At 29.2% G+C, this 11,834-nt stretch overlaps 3 protein-coding genes across 5 annotated transcripts in view; 1 reads left to right on the top strand and 2 right to left on the bottom strand.

Annotated features, from left to right (window-relative positions):
• ssp3 (short spindle 3) overlaps positions 1 to 5,405 on the bottom strand; it is a 44,948-nt gene extending 39,543 nt beyond the window's left edge. Inside the window, exons 1-9 of the mRNA XM_035861912.2 lie at positions 5,291 to 5,405; positions 4,891 to 5,146; positions 4,217 to 4,443; positions 2,808 to 4,156; positions 1,942 to 2,687; positions 1,352 to 1,832; positions 1,062 to 1,244; positions 677 to 928; positions 62 to 508 (exon numbers count right to left, since the gene is read on the bottom strand). Of these exons, the coding sequence (XP_035717805.2) occupies positions 62 to 508; positions 677 to 928; positions 1,062 to 1,244; positions 1,352 to 1,832; positions 1,942 to 2,687; positions 2,808 to 4,156; positions 4,217 to 4,427 (3,669 nt within the window). The 5' untranslated portion in view covers positions 4,428 to 4,443; positions 4,891 to 5,146; positions 5,291 to 5,405. The remainder of the gene's footprint in view (positions 1 to 61; positions 509 to 676; positions 929 to 1,061; positions 1,245 to 1,351; positions 1,833 to 1,941; positions 2,688 to 2,807; positions 4,157 to 4,216; positions 4,444 to 4,890; positions 5,147 to 5,290) is intronic.
• Positions 5,406 to 5,817: 412 nt separating this feature from the next.
• Positions 5,818 to 10,962, top strand: LOC118439806 (ubiquitin-conjugating enzyme E2 N). Of its 3 annotated transcripts, none has more exons than XM_035861969.2 (3): positions 5,818 to 6,330; positions 7,560 to 7,817; positions 8,032 to 10,962. In XM_035861969.2, exons 2-3 carry the CDS (start codon positions 7,573 to 7,575, stop codon positions 8,240 to 8,242), a joined length of 456 nt encoding a protein of 151 aa, XP_035717862.1. In that variant the 5' UTR covers positions 5,818 to 6,330; positions 7,560 to 7,572; the 3' UTR covers positions 8,243 to 10,962. The 3 variants fall into 3 exon arrangements, with proteins under 3 accessions (XP_035717862.1, XP_035717863.1, XP_035717864.1); XM_035861970.2 differs by lacking the exon at positions 5,818 to 6,330 and adding an exon at positions 6,389 to 6,516; XM_035861971.2 differs by lacking the exon at positions 5,818 to 6,330 and adding an exon at positions 6,978 to 7,216.
• The window catches only part of LOC118439795 (uncharacterized), a 63,675-nt gene continuing 60,058 nt past the window's right edge, over positions 8,218 to 11,834 (bottom strand). The window contains exon 17 of the mRNA XM_085655155.1: positions 8,218 to 8,356. The gene's annotated coding sequence lies outside the window, so the exon portion shown is untranslated. The remainder of the gene's footprint in view (positions 8,357 to 11,834) is intronic.

The following is an 11,834-nucleotide window of genomic DNA, read 5'->3' as shown; positions in this document are numbered from 1 at the left end:
TGGCATGGAAGTTAATTTTTTTTTTTTTTTTTTTTTGTTTTTTTTGTTTTTTACAACTTACCGATTTCGACAAAGCCCTAGCAATTTCACCAAAACAACGTTCCAAGGTGGCAACGGCAATACTGGAGCCGGCGCTTTTCAAATAATTATACAATCTATCCAATTCTTTCAAATTCCTTCGAAACTTTACTTTATTCGTAGACTCGAGGACGACCGAAGGAAGACTCTCGTTTCTCTGTGCGTTTTCCCATTCCTGACCGCGAGAAGTAATACGTTGTTTTATTTTCCTACAACGACGTTTCAATGCTTTTTGTTTTTCCTTCAATGCTTTATTATTAACATTCGAGTTAGTACTATTTGATGTTGGCGTCGATACATCACGTATTTGAGCTATGTTAAATCGTTGTAGTTCGTCTCTCGATGGTTCTCTACCATCGTGTGCGTTACGTACAGCTTCGAGATGATTTTTACCTTTCAAATGACTCAGGAGATATACCTCGTTCATTATCTGAGTATAAGTAATGAGACAACAAAGAATAGATAAATAAATAAATAAATAAATAAATAAAGAAAGAAAGAAAGAAAGAAAGAAAAAAAATTTAACTTTCTTCTCTATTTCTAAATATATATACATATTCTGTTAATTGAAAATTAAACATCGATAAAATGAACTTACGTGTGTACCACAAAGTGAACATTGCTTTTGAATAGGATAAGATTTGAGAGTAGGTGGAACTTCTTCCGATCTTAAAATAGACGACTCTACGGCTCTTTGACGAATATGTTCTATATTTTCAACGTGCCGCCTAGCTGATTCCTGTTGCTTATGCGCTATCTTTTTCTGTAATTCCTCTTGATTGGCCAACTGAGCCGCGTGAAGTGCCGACAATCTTTCTTCTCGATCTCTAGCTTTCTCTCTTGCAAGTTCCTAAATATTTAACATATAATTAGTTAGAGATGTACTCTGTGGGAAAAGAAAAAAGAAAGAAAGAAAAAAAAAGAAACAAAAAAAAAAAAAGAAAAAGAATCTGTTTGACAAGAAATATTTCTTATTTATTTACCTGACGTTCCTTCACTCTTTCAAGTTGCATTTTACCAACTCTCTCCTCTCGTTCACGCCTAGCCTGTTTCATCTTTTGTATACGCAATTGTCTCTCAGCCTCTAATGCTCTTCTACGTTCCTCAGCGGCAGCTTCTTTTGCAGCTTTCTCTTCCTGACGCCTTTGACGTTCTTCTTGTATACCCTTGTTAAATTACAAATAACGTTAACAATAATTTATTCTACGTTTGAAAATTTATCATTTATTATTAAACTTATATAAAAAAAAAAAAAAAAAAAAAAAAAAAAAACCTGCAATCGTTCCTCCTGTTCCTGACACAATGCCATAAAATCATGCCGTTTATTTTGTGCCTCGAGTTCATTGATAAAAGCAATTTCTTTTAATTTAGAATCCTCATCGTGAGCCTTCCTTACTATCTCCAATAAATGCTGCGTCCTATTCTCCTCCGCTCTCTTAAGTTTCATCTCCATTCTAATTCTCTTATCTTCTATCAATTGATTTTTCGCACTCTTTACATCCTCAACCTTATTCAACAATTCTCTCAATCTCTGTGACTTTTCCATCAATAATTTTTGACGTTTGTGCTGTGCACATGCCTGTTTCGCTTGATATCTACGTAATGTCTCAGGCAAGGAACGTTTTCTAGATGGTGATGATAATTTTTGATGTAGCTCGAGAGCTCGTCCAGGATGTCGTGCAACGAGTGCTTGCAATTGTGCGAGAACGTCGACTCTTTCTGCCCATGACATACCTTCTAACATATTTTCGTATCTGTGTAAAAGTAAAAAAAGAAAAAAAAAAAAAAATACAATGTCGATAATCAAATGTAAATAAACAATGTTATTGAAAAAAATATATATTTGTTTATAATCGTTCGTACCTGTCCTCTAAACTGATATCGTCAGATACAGGATCGATTACCACCGATTGTTCATCCTCTATCTCAAGAACCATTTCTCCGTCGGTTTCGTCGGTTTCAGTATCGATATCGATATCAGTAGATTCTAATTCTAAAATTTGCCTTTGCAAGGAAGCTTCCTCATCTGACAATTGTTGGGATCTTTGAGAATCCGCTTCTTCTGTCTTTCTTTCCTCTTCTAAAATAATTCGTTCTCTTTCGGCTTGAGCTGCCATAAATTGTTGTATACGTTTTTCAAGTAACTCCGCATCACTTTTAAAAATAGCTGCTATCATCGACGTAGAATTTGTGTCGTTTATTGACAATGGAATTTTCTTTATGTTATTATCCCAAGCATTTTTAACTTTATTACCATTTAATACGGATTCTCCTTTGACTTTTTCAACCTCGTTATTTATATTTTTCCCAGCCTTTCCTACCATACACTTTTTCTTCTGTTTATTACCATCGGGCGTAAAGCAATTCTTTTTATTTCGTTCAGTTGGACTTTCTATCGATAAAGCTGGCAAGGATGTGGCAGTACTTGGTTTATGAAAACGCGTAGACATATTTAAATTGTGAGTACTACCTCTTCTATAACGACTTCGAACAGTTTGCCAGCCATCGCCTTCGTCTTTAGCTTTAACGCTAATCGTTTGTTTTGTTAATACTTCTACCGAACCGTTTATATCGTTATCTTGATTTTTCTTCAACAAAGTCTCATTGCCCTATTAAAGAAAACAAACAAAAAATTTTTATGATTCATATATATATATATATATATACATTTTATTAAAAAAAAAAAAAAAAAAAAAAAAAAAAAAAAAAAAAAAAAAAATTATAAATACCTTCCTCTCCAATTGTTGAGGTCGACGTCTGATTATAACAGATGTACCTGGTCTGGCTTTATTTGCAGATGATATGGTTCTATCGCTCAAAGTTGTTTTACTTCTGGTAAATTTGGGTGTTTCTGATAAATTTATTGTTTGTTCATTAGATCGTCTACGCGATGATACCGTTGAATAAGCTGCTTGACTCGTATTATGTATTTCTTTATTCGAATATTTTGTAATTAATTTATTATCTACTTTATCAGCATTTATACATTGTTTACTTGTTCTTTGCTTTATTTTATTCGATTCTATTGTATTTTTAGCATTTTTTGAGGCTACCGTCGTATCGATATTTTGTGTTTGCAATTTATTGTTAACTTGTATCATCTTATTATCAACATTTACATTTTCTATGATAATTTTACTTTCATTATTGTCTATATTCTGTTTAATTATTTCATTTTTTCTCAATTCTGTACTCTTTTTATTAGGTATTAATGTAATCTCCGATTTACTTCGATTACTAAGCTTACTATTTGTTTCATTTTCCTTAATCGTTTTATCCATAGATTCAACGTTTTGATAGATACTTGATTTCATATTTTTATTATTAATACAAGTTTGTTTGTCGATTGCTAAATTCGAATCTGATGTTTTTAAAGTACTTACATTCTGAGAAGAATTTTTATTTTGTTTTACAATGTTTCTAGTATCGGCCTTATTTTTAGAATCACATGAATCTTCGCTTGTTACTTTATTATCTATTAAACCATTTCCATTAGCTTTTGAATTCATTGGAGATTTTACAAAAGCTTTATTAATAGTTTTAGATCCTATACATCTGTCTTTGTTGGACGATTGATTCATACCTCTCTCTATCACATTCTTTCTTTTTTCTTTAATATTTGTCGAATTATTTTTAGAAACGTTATTCTTATTATCCTTTATTATTTTATGCAATGATTCCTCTTTTATATGATTTATTTTATTATCCGTAACCATAGGTTTTATCTCTGAAATAACTTGATCTATAGGACTTCTGCATGTGGATTCTGGTGGGCTTATCCTTTGTAAAGGACTAGTCGATTTTGGTACTATAGTTGAATTCCAAATACGACATGGCGAGGTCTTTCTTACTTCCCAAGCCAAAGGTGTACGCCTTAAAGGTGGTGGAGAATTTTCATAAGCCCATTTAACTTTAAACCATTCTATTAAATTATGGAAGTCTTTTGTATAATTTTCCAACACTAAAATTACTTCCTTGCATTCAGAAATATTTTCATCTTCTTCGCACGTTTGATATATACCGTCTACAGCTCTTTGTAAATTTCCAAATAGAAAAGCCCAATAGCGAGCTTGTAATTCTGAAAGAAAAAACAATGTTTACATTAACGACAAAAATTAAATAAATATAAACGACATACCAGACTTTTTGTCTCGACCAGTGGAAGCTGATCTAACTCTAGAGGCTGGTTTCATAGATCTCTTCATAGATCCAGATTGAACCACTCTTGGTACACTAGGCGGTTTCCTTGTTACTTTCTCTGTATTATTTGTACCAACTGGTACATTAAAAGCAATTAGATTTCTTGCTGCACGACCTTCTTCTTGTATAAGCAATCTGACATCAGCCATTTTTAATCTAATTTATCTACAAATAAATAAAACAAATATTAAGTGAAAATATAAAATAAATGATGAAAAAAATCTATGACAAATTTTTCTTTCAATAATCGAACAAATTAAATTATTAATATTCAACGCTTTTATAATCTAGAAAGTAAATTAAATAAAAATTTATTAGCAAATACGTTCCCAGCATTTTTTTTTTTTTTTTACGATGAAAAAAGTCAATCGTCAATCAATGAGGTTACCTCATGTAAATATACCTCAAGTAATCCCAATGTATTATCGTGATAAACAAATGTGATGTTTTATCATTTAAACAAATATGCTTACGAAGAATTAAAAGAAAAAAATTTCTTAAAACATCATTAAAGATTTAAATCACAAAAACGAAAATTTTTTGTTCCACAAAACCTTCCACTTGTCAATGTCGAAACTGATGATATTTACACAAGAATATATAGTGACCCACCTGCGTAGTAAACAAAAGTGTACTCTTTTTAATGACATCGGATTTAAAGTACTCTTTTGCAAGGATAGAACATGAACGTCATTCTAACAATGCTCTGCAACATTATTCTATGTATCACGTCACATATTCAAACAAACAATCGCCATAATAAACTTCATGGCTGTTTTTGCGTCTACCACTAACTATGATGTCTTTATTGTCCCTCGGACAAACTCTATCCGTTCGCATCAAAACGTAACGCCATCTGTTCTTGATACTACAACAGAAAAATAAATAATGATAAAAAAAAAAAAAAATAAATAGATAATAAAATAAAATAAAATAAAAAAGAACAGAAAAATATCGAGAAGTAAAAAATTATATATATATATATACATGTTCATTTAAAAATCAAACTTACTTTTTTTTAATTACATTAATTTAATTAAATAACATTATAATCTACATGAAATGTAAAACACTTATGTTTCGTGTAGTAAAACGAATAAATTAACTTCTCTCTGTTACGAGATATAAAATATCAGACATATTTTGCTTCGTTTTTCTTTTTTTTTTTTTTTTTCTTTTTTTTTTTATCCCAATGATAATAAGTAAATTTGAAATTGTAATTAGAGTCAATCGCGTAAAATTGTTTGTATTGCGCATTGAAAAGTTTCCTATATGTCGCGCTACTCATACGGAATATTTTCTTAAAACGATAACGCGCGTCGCGTGGAAAGGAAGAAAGAGAAAGAGTAAAAAAGAGTAAGTGAAGTGATTGAGTAAACGCGCGCTTGAGAGAGAACGAATGAGAAAGAGAATAAGATGAATATACATGTACATAAACAGAGTAGTTCCTTAATTGAGGCTGTAGATGGCGCGACGATATCTGACGCTAGTGGCGCCTCTATCGAGAAAATGTATGTAACACGAAGAGTCCAAGCTCCGCCGTATGAATTTGGTTTGCCTGATTAGCAACGCTTCATCGGAACATAACCACGGTATATCGCGGGGGGTTGGTTATACACGCACGTACGGCTGGTAAAAAGACCGAAGCCGATTTTTCGGTCGGCCGGGAAGCCGACGTCACGACGGGAAAATAAAATATCACCGATAGAAGAAATAACGAGAATAAAGTTATATATTTTAATCATAGAGAAATACAAAAGAGAGAGAGAGAGAGAGAGAGAGAGAGAGAGAGAGAAAGAGAAAGAAAGAAAGAGAAAGAGAGAGAGAGAGAGAGAGAGAGGGAAAGAGAAAAAAATATCTCATTTTAAAGAGAGTCATCTAGAAGAAAAGAAGAAGAAGAAGTAAAAGTAGAAGAAGTAGAAGAAGAAGAAGAGGAGGAGGAGGAGGAGGAGGAGGACGAAGAAGAAGAAGAAGAACATAGACCGGGAGGAGGCGAACGAAACTGCCAGATTTGTAGGACCGACGCGTATATATTTACAGAAAATAAGGATCGTACGTATGATTCGATATTATTGTGATCCGTCCCTCTCTACAACCCTTTAAGTTCGTTGTCGTCGTCGTCGTCGTCTTCGTCGTAGCAGTCGCCGTCGCTGTCGTCGTTGTCGTCCCTTGAGATTGAATCTTTTCGCACGTACATACATACAATTTTACTCTCGCGACGAGGCGAGAGAGTATAATGTATGTGCTCAATACTTCTCTCTCTCTCTCTCTCTTTCTCTCTCTCTCTCTCTTTCTCTCTCTCTCTCTCTCTCTTATTCTTTGTTTATTATAGGACTTTATTATTATCCTTCGAAAGTTGATAGTGAAAAAAAAAAAAAGAAATAATATCGTATATGGAGCTAGGATAAATATTCGAATATCTTTTGTCACGAGTTTATTTTTTTTTTCTTTCTTTCTCTCGAATGAGAGTAATATCTCTTTCATTTTTCTTTTCTTTTATCTCTTTCTTTCTTTTTTCTTTTTTTTTTTTTCGTACGTTGATCCACCAAAGGTACAGGACGGTGCCCCGATTTTTTTATGTTTTCTCTCTTTTTATTTCTCTCTCTCTCTTTCTCTCTCACTTGCTCTCTCTCTCTCTCTTTCTCTCTCTCTCTCTCTCTTTCTGTTTCTCTCACTCATACCTTCCTTCGTCTTTTTTCTTTGTCAGATCGTAGACAGCCGGATGAAACGCGTTTCCCGTGTAACCATGCATACGCATTCAACGTGACAAGCTGTCAATGTGCTGCTTTATTTTTCATTCTTTATACTCCCCAACAATGATACTTTCGCCAAAAGTTTCATCTGTTTGCGTGACAATGAATCCTTATATTCATTGAAATTATTTGATTTCTTTCTTTTTTATTTTTTATATAATCATCGACCGTTCCATGTAGTCAAGGTGATTTTGTTAAATAATCAGTTCCAAGATTTCTTACCACTTGTGCTCTTTCTTCTCTCTTAGATATTCGTATAATGATTTATTAATTATTATACTCCATAGATATATAGTGTTACTTGGGTTTCTTTTCTCTCTCTCTCTCTGTTTCAACAAATCATAATAAAAGTTATATTTCATATTAATAAGAAAAAGTAATTATTTTGCAGGAATTATATTGTTTCTCTGTGTTTCAATTATATTCTATGTTTGGTATCATCAGGATTTAAAGATTTCACATTGACTCTAATATCTTTAGGAAGTTTAATGTTACATTTTAAAATATCTTTTATTTATTATCTCATAGAATTTTGTAAAATATGGCTGCATTACCACGAAGAATTATCAAAGAAACTCAAAGATTAATGCAAGAACCTGTTCCTGGTATAAGCGCAGTTCCAGATGACACAAATGCTAGATATTTTCATGTCATTGTAACGGGACCTGAAGATTCGCCATTTGAAGGTGGTTTATTTAAACTCGAGTTGTTCCTACCGGAAGATTATCCAATGTCTGCCCCTAAAGTGAGATTTATAACCAAAATTTATCATCCAAATATCGATAGGTAAGTATATCAATTTATATCTGTATATAACATATTACATTTTAATTTTATCAAGATTTTCTTTTATATATCAGCTTTGAAAAAGATTATATTTAAAAAATTCATTTGAATATAAAATATTATGCAGATGAAAAGAAGTCCTTGAAAAGAAAGGGAAAAAAAAAAGTTTCTTTGGTGCATGATAAATAATATATTAATTTACATTTGACTTTAGATTAGGCAGAATTTGTCTAGACATCTTAAAGGATAAGTGGAGCCCCGCTTTACAAATTAGAACGGTTCTTCTATCAATACAAGCACTTTTGAGTGCACCAAATCCAGATGATCCTTTGGCAAATGATGTAGCTGAACTTTGGAAAGTTAATGAAAGTGAAGCGATACGTAATGCCAAAGAATGGACCCGGAGATACGCAATGGACAACTGATCTCAGCTTTGTCAAATCATTCGCAACACAAAGCAACGTTACCCCTTTTGTCCCAGTTTATTCGTCACCTTACCCGCACTAGCTGCATATCCTGCACCTGTGTCCACGATTTTGCTATAAAATCAATAAAAGTTTTGTAAGAGTAAATAGAATGGAACTGTATTTTCTATATTGTGGGAAATACAAAAACATCTTATTTAGATTTCTTTAAAAATTCATTTAGTAAACTCGTATGATTTTTTCCATTATAATACTACATATTTACAAAAGTATTCTTTAATTAAAAAAAGAAGAAAGTACATAAAAAAAAAAAAAAAAAGAAAAAAAAAATATTAATAGCAAACGTTGTTTATTTCGGCGCGTAATTTTGAATAAAATTGAGAAAGAAACAAGTATGCTATATTATACTAATTTACTAAATAATTACAAGATATTTTGTGCAGTGCATAATTAACATGCATTATGGTTGATGATTTTAATAAGCTACAAAAAATGTGCTAGAATCCATTAAGTTATATTATGTAATACATAATTCTTTATTGAATCCTTTTCATTCTACTAACTAAATATCACCTGGGATTGTTATGTGGGTACATATATTTATGCATAATACAAGAAGATAAATATTATCCTTATTACTGTATTTAAAAACAATAATATTTATTTATCGATTAATCCATATAGAAATTTTAAGATAACAAAACTACAAACTTCTGCAAAAATTAACCTTTCTAATGTAATTAATTATTGTACAAGTAATTATTTATGACTGCAAAAAATGGTATGAAGAAATTAATATAATTTAACGATAATATATGAAAGATCCAAAAGTTATATCTCTAACAAAAAATACATTTTTTTATTATTTGAGCTAAAATATCTTCGAATGCTAATTAATTAATTGTAGGTTGAAAAAGCAAAAACAAAAAAAAAAAAAAAGAACAAATTATTTTGTAATTCTTAAAACAACACATTCAATTTCGTTTGAATTAGACATAGACGACTGAAAATATGAGATAAATATTTACGTCTCACTAAAAAGCTTGCACTACCTCAATAGAAAATTGAGTTCGATGTAAAATTTTATTAGTATCGTGAGAAGAATATAATACTCTCAAAAGAGAAAACAACAAAAAGAAAAAAAAAAAGAAGTAAAATATATATTATTATGCAACTGAACATATAAAGGATTCACGCGTAAATAATATTTTGTTGGAAGATTGTATACAAATTTCTGTATACTAATTTAGCGTTTATGTTTCACAAGAAAAAAAAAAAATAATACAATTTAAGCTTCCTAATATGGCACTTGGGTCTGTATATGTAAATTCAACTTCCAAATGGTTATACATAATTATTAAAATATATATACATATATTTACTTTCGAGTATCTTGCAACATACTAGAAAATATTTAATATAATTGTGGTTTGATTAATTGAATATATAAATTGTGATAAGTTATAAAATAACCCATATTAGTTGTGTAATGTTTCAAACACTTCCACGTCAGAAAATACAAGAATTTTATATGAAAAAGAAAAAAAAAAAAAGAAAAAAAAGAAAGAAAGAAAAACAAAACAAAACAGGTATATAATGTTTGCATGTATTTGATTATCGAATGCTTATTAAAAATTTACGTGTATATGGAAGCTTGATGATGCATTAAGAGAAATGTAATTTCAAATGATTATGCTAACCAAAATTGGCTATTGTGTGTTCTATTAACAAAGTTATTTTTTTATTAACACATTGCACGTATATGTATATTTTTTTCTTTCCTTTTTTTTTTTTTCTTCAAATAAGAATAATCAATATTGTCAGTGCATTAGCTTTTTATGTGTTTTATCATATCAGCAAATTTATAATAGTAATAATAATAATAATAATAATAATAATAATAATAATAATAATAATAATAATAATAATAATAATAATAAAATATTATTATTTAGTATTTTTAAAGATGACACAAACTGGATTAATAGGGGGTATAGAGAAATACTCACGAAGTAATTGTATACTTAAAAGCGCATTGCTTTGGAAGTGGTAAATATCTTCATAAAATATATATATATATTTTTTTTTAAATATATAAAATATATATATATATATATTTTCAATTTAATTATATATAAAAAAAAAAAAAAAATAAAAAAATAAAATACTTCACATAATGTAGTGTCACATAATTGTGTGACATAATTGTTGATCCTTTTTGACCATGTGTACTCGTACAAGCTATAAATAATTATTCTTTTATGAGTCAAGTCATATACATACAATATTAATTTTTATTCTGCATTGTCGAATTGACAAATTTATATTAAGAAAACAAATGCATTAAAAATTGGTTGTAGAAAAAAATATATATATATACTGAAAAGGAATAGTCAGTCAATCGCATATGCTGTTAGAAAAAAAAAATTTGGAATAATTTAAAAAAAAAATTCTTACTCAGCTTTGAGAAAAACTTCAATAATAATTTAATATGTAATATCATTTAAAAATAAGGCGATATTTGCAGGTAAATAGTTGATTAAAAAAAAAAAAAAAAAAAATGAGAAGAAAAATTACCACAAAGATGTTGCAAATAACGCAGCAATATAATGATTATTCCATGGTATTGTTTAAATAAAAATACACTATATTCCACAAAAAATAAAGTAAACAAATTCGCGTGTTTATGCTACGTGATAAGCGATAAATAGTTAAAGAAACGTATAATGGATGCATGTATATATAGATGTCTTGTGAACATCGTACTAATAAAAAAAATATAGGTTGTTTAAATATACTGTTCTTCACTCATATGCATATATATTATGTATATATATATATAAAATTTTTGCTATGTAGTAAAACCAAAAATATAAAACAAGTATACTTACACATGTTCGTAAATATATATGTATATATATATTTACATATTTGAATATGCGGTAAGAAGATAGAGAAAAAAAAAGATAAAGAAAGCAAAGTATTGGATAAACATTTTAGAAAGGTAAGAATATTTGATCAATGTGAAATATTTGCTTATATAAATTCTGTAAGCATTCGAAGAAGTTCTGTTTATTATATATATATATGATATATATATATATAGATCAAATAAGTTTCATAGTTAATTCTTATTAAAAATCAATGTTTTTTCTTTTCTTTAAACAAAAATAATACCTTTTATAAAACATGACTGATTATTATTAGAATGCGTAACACGAGAAATACGTTGGACAAATGAGTTAATTAAATTTACGTAAAAGGAGGGATGAAACATTTTATATGGAATTATTAAATTTAAATTTGAATTTGAATAATAATATTAGAATTTTTATTATTTTTCCCACCAACTGAAATTTTTATACTCTTGTATTGAGTAATACGTTAATTCTCTAATTTCACAAGAATGCTATATTTTCTTTTTCTTTTTTCCTTTTTATTATTATTATTATTATTATTATTATTATTATTATTATTATTATTATTATTATTATTATTATTATTGTTGTTGTTATTGTTATTATAAATTGCAGTTGTCCAACGTATTTCAATAAATATTCGTAATGAGCAACAATTTGACTTTTGCATTAAT

Source organism: Vespa mandarinia, chromosome 2 (assembly GCF_050613455.1).
Source record: "Vespa mandarinia isolate Hongniang chromosome 2, ASM5061345v1, whole genome shotgun sequence".
NCBI lineage: Eukaryota > Metazoa > Arthropoda > Insecta > Hymenoptera > Vespidae > Vespa > Vespa mandarinia.
This window is presented reverse-complemented; position numbering and strand designations above follow the sequence as displayed.

Bases quoted from the DNA above. Each gene is read 5' to 3' on its own strand.
- LOC118439806 (XM_035861969.2), top strand. From the start codon at position 7,573: ATGGCTGCATTACCACGAAGAATTATCAAAGAAACTCAAAGATTAATG. The intron at 7,818-8,031 runs GTAAGTATATCA...ATTTGACTTTAG, and splicing joins TATCATCCAAATATCGATAG to ATTAGGCAGAATTTGTCTAG.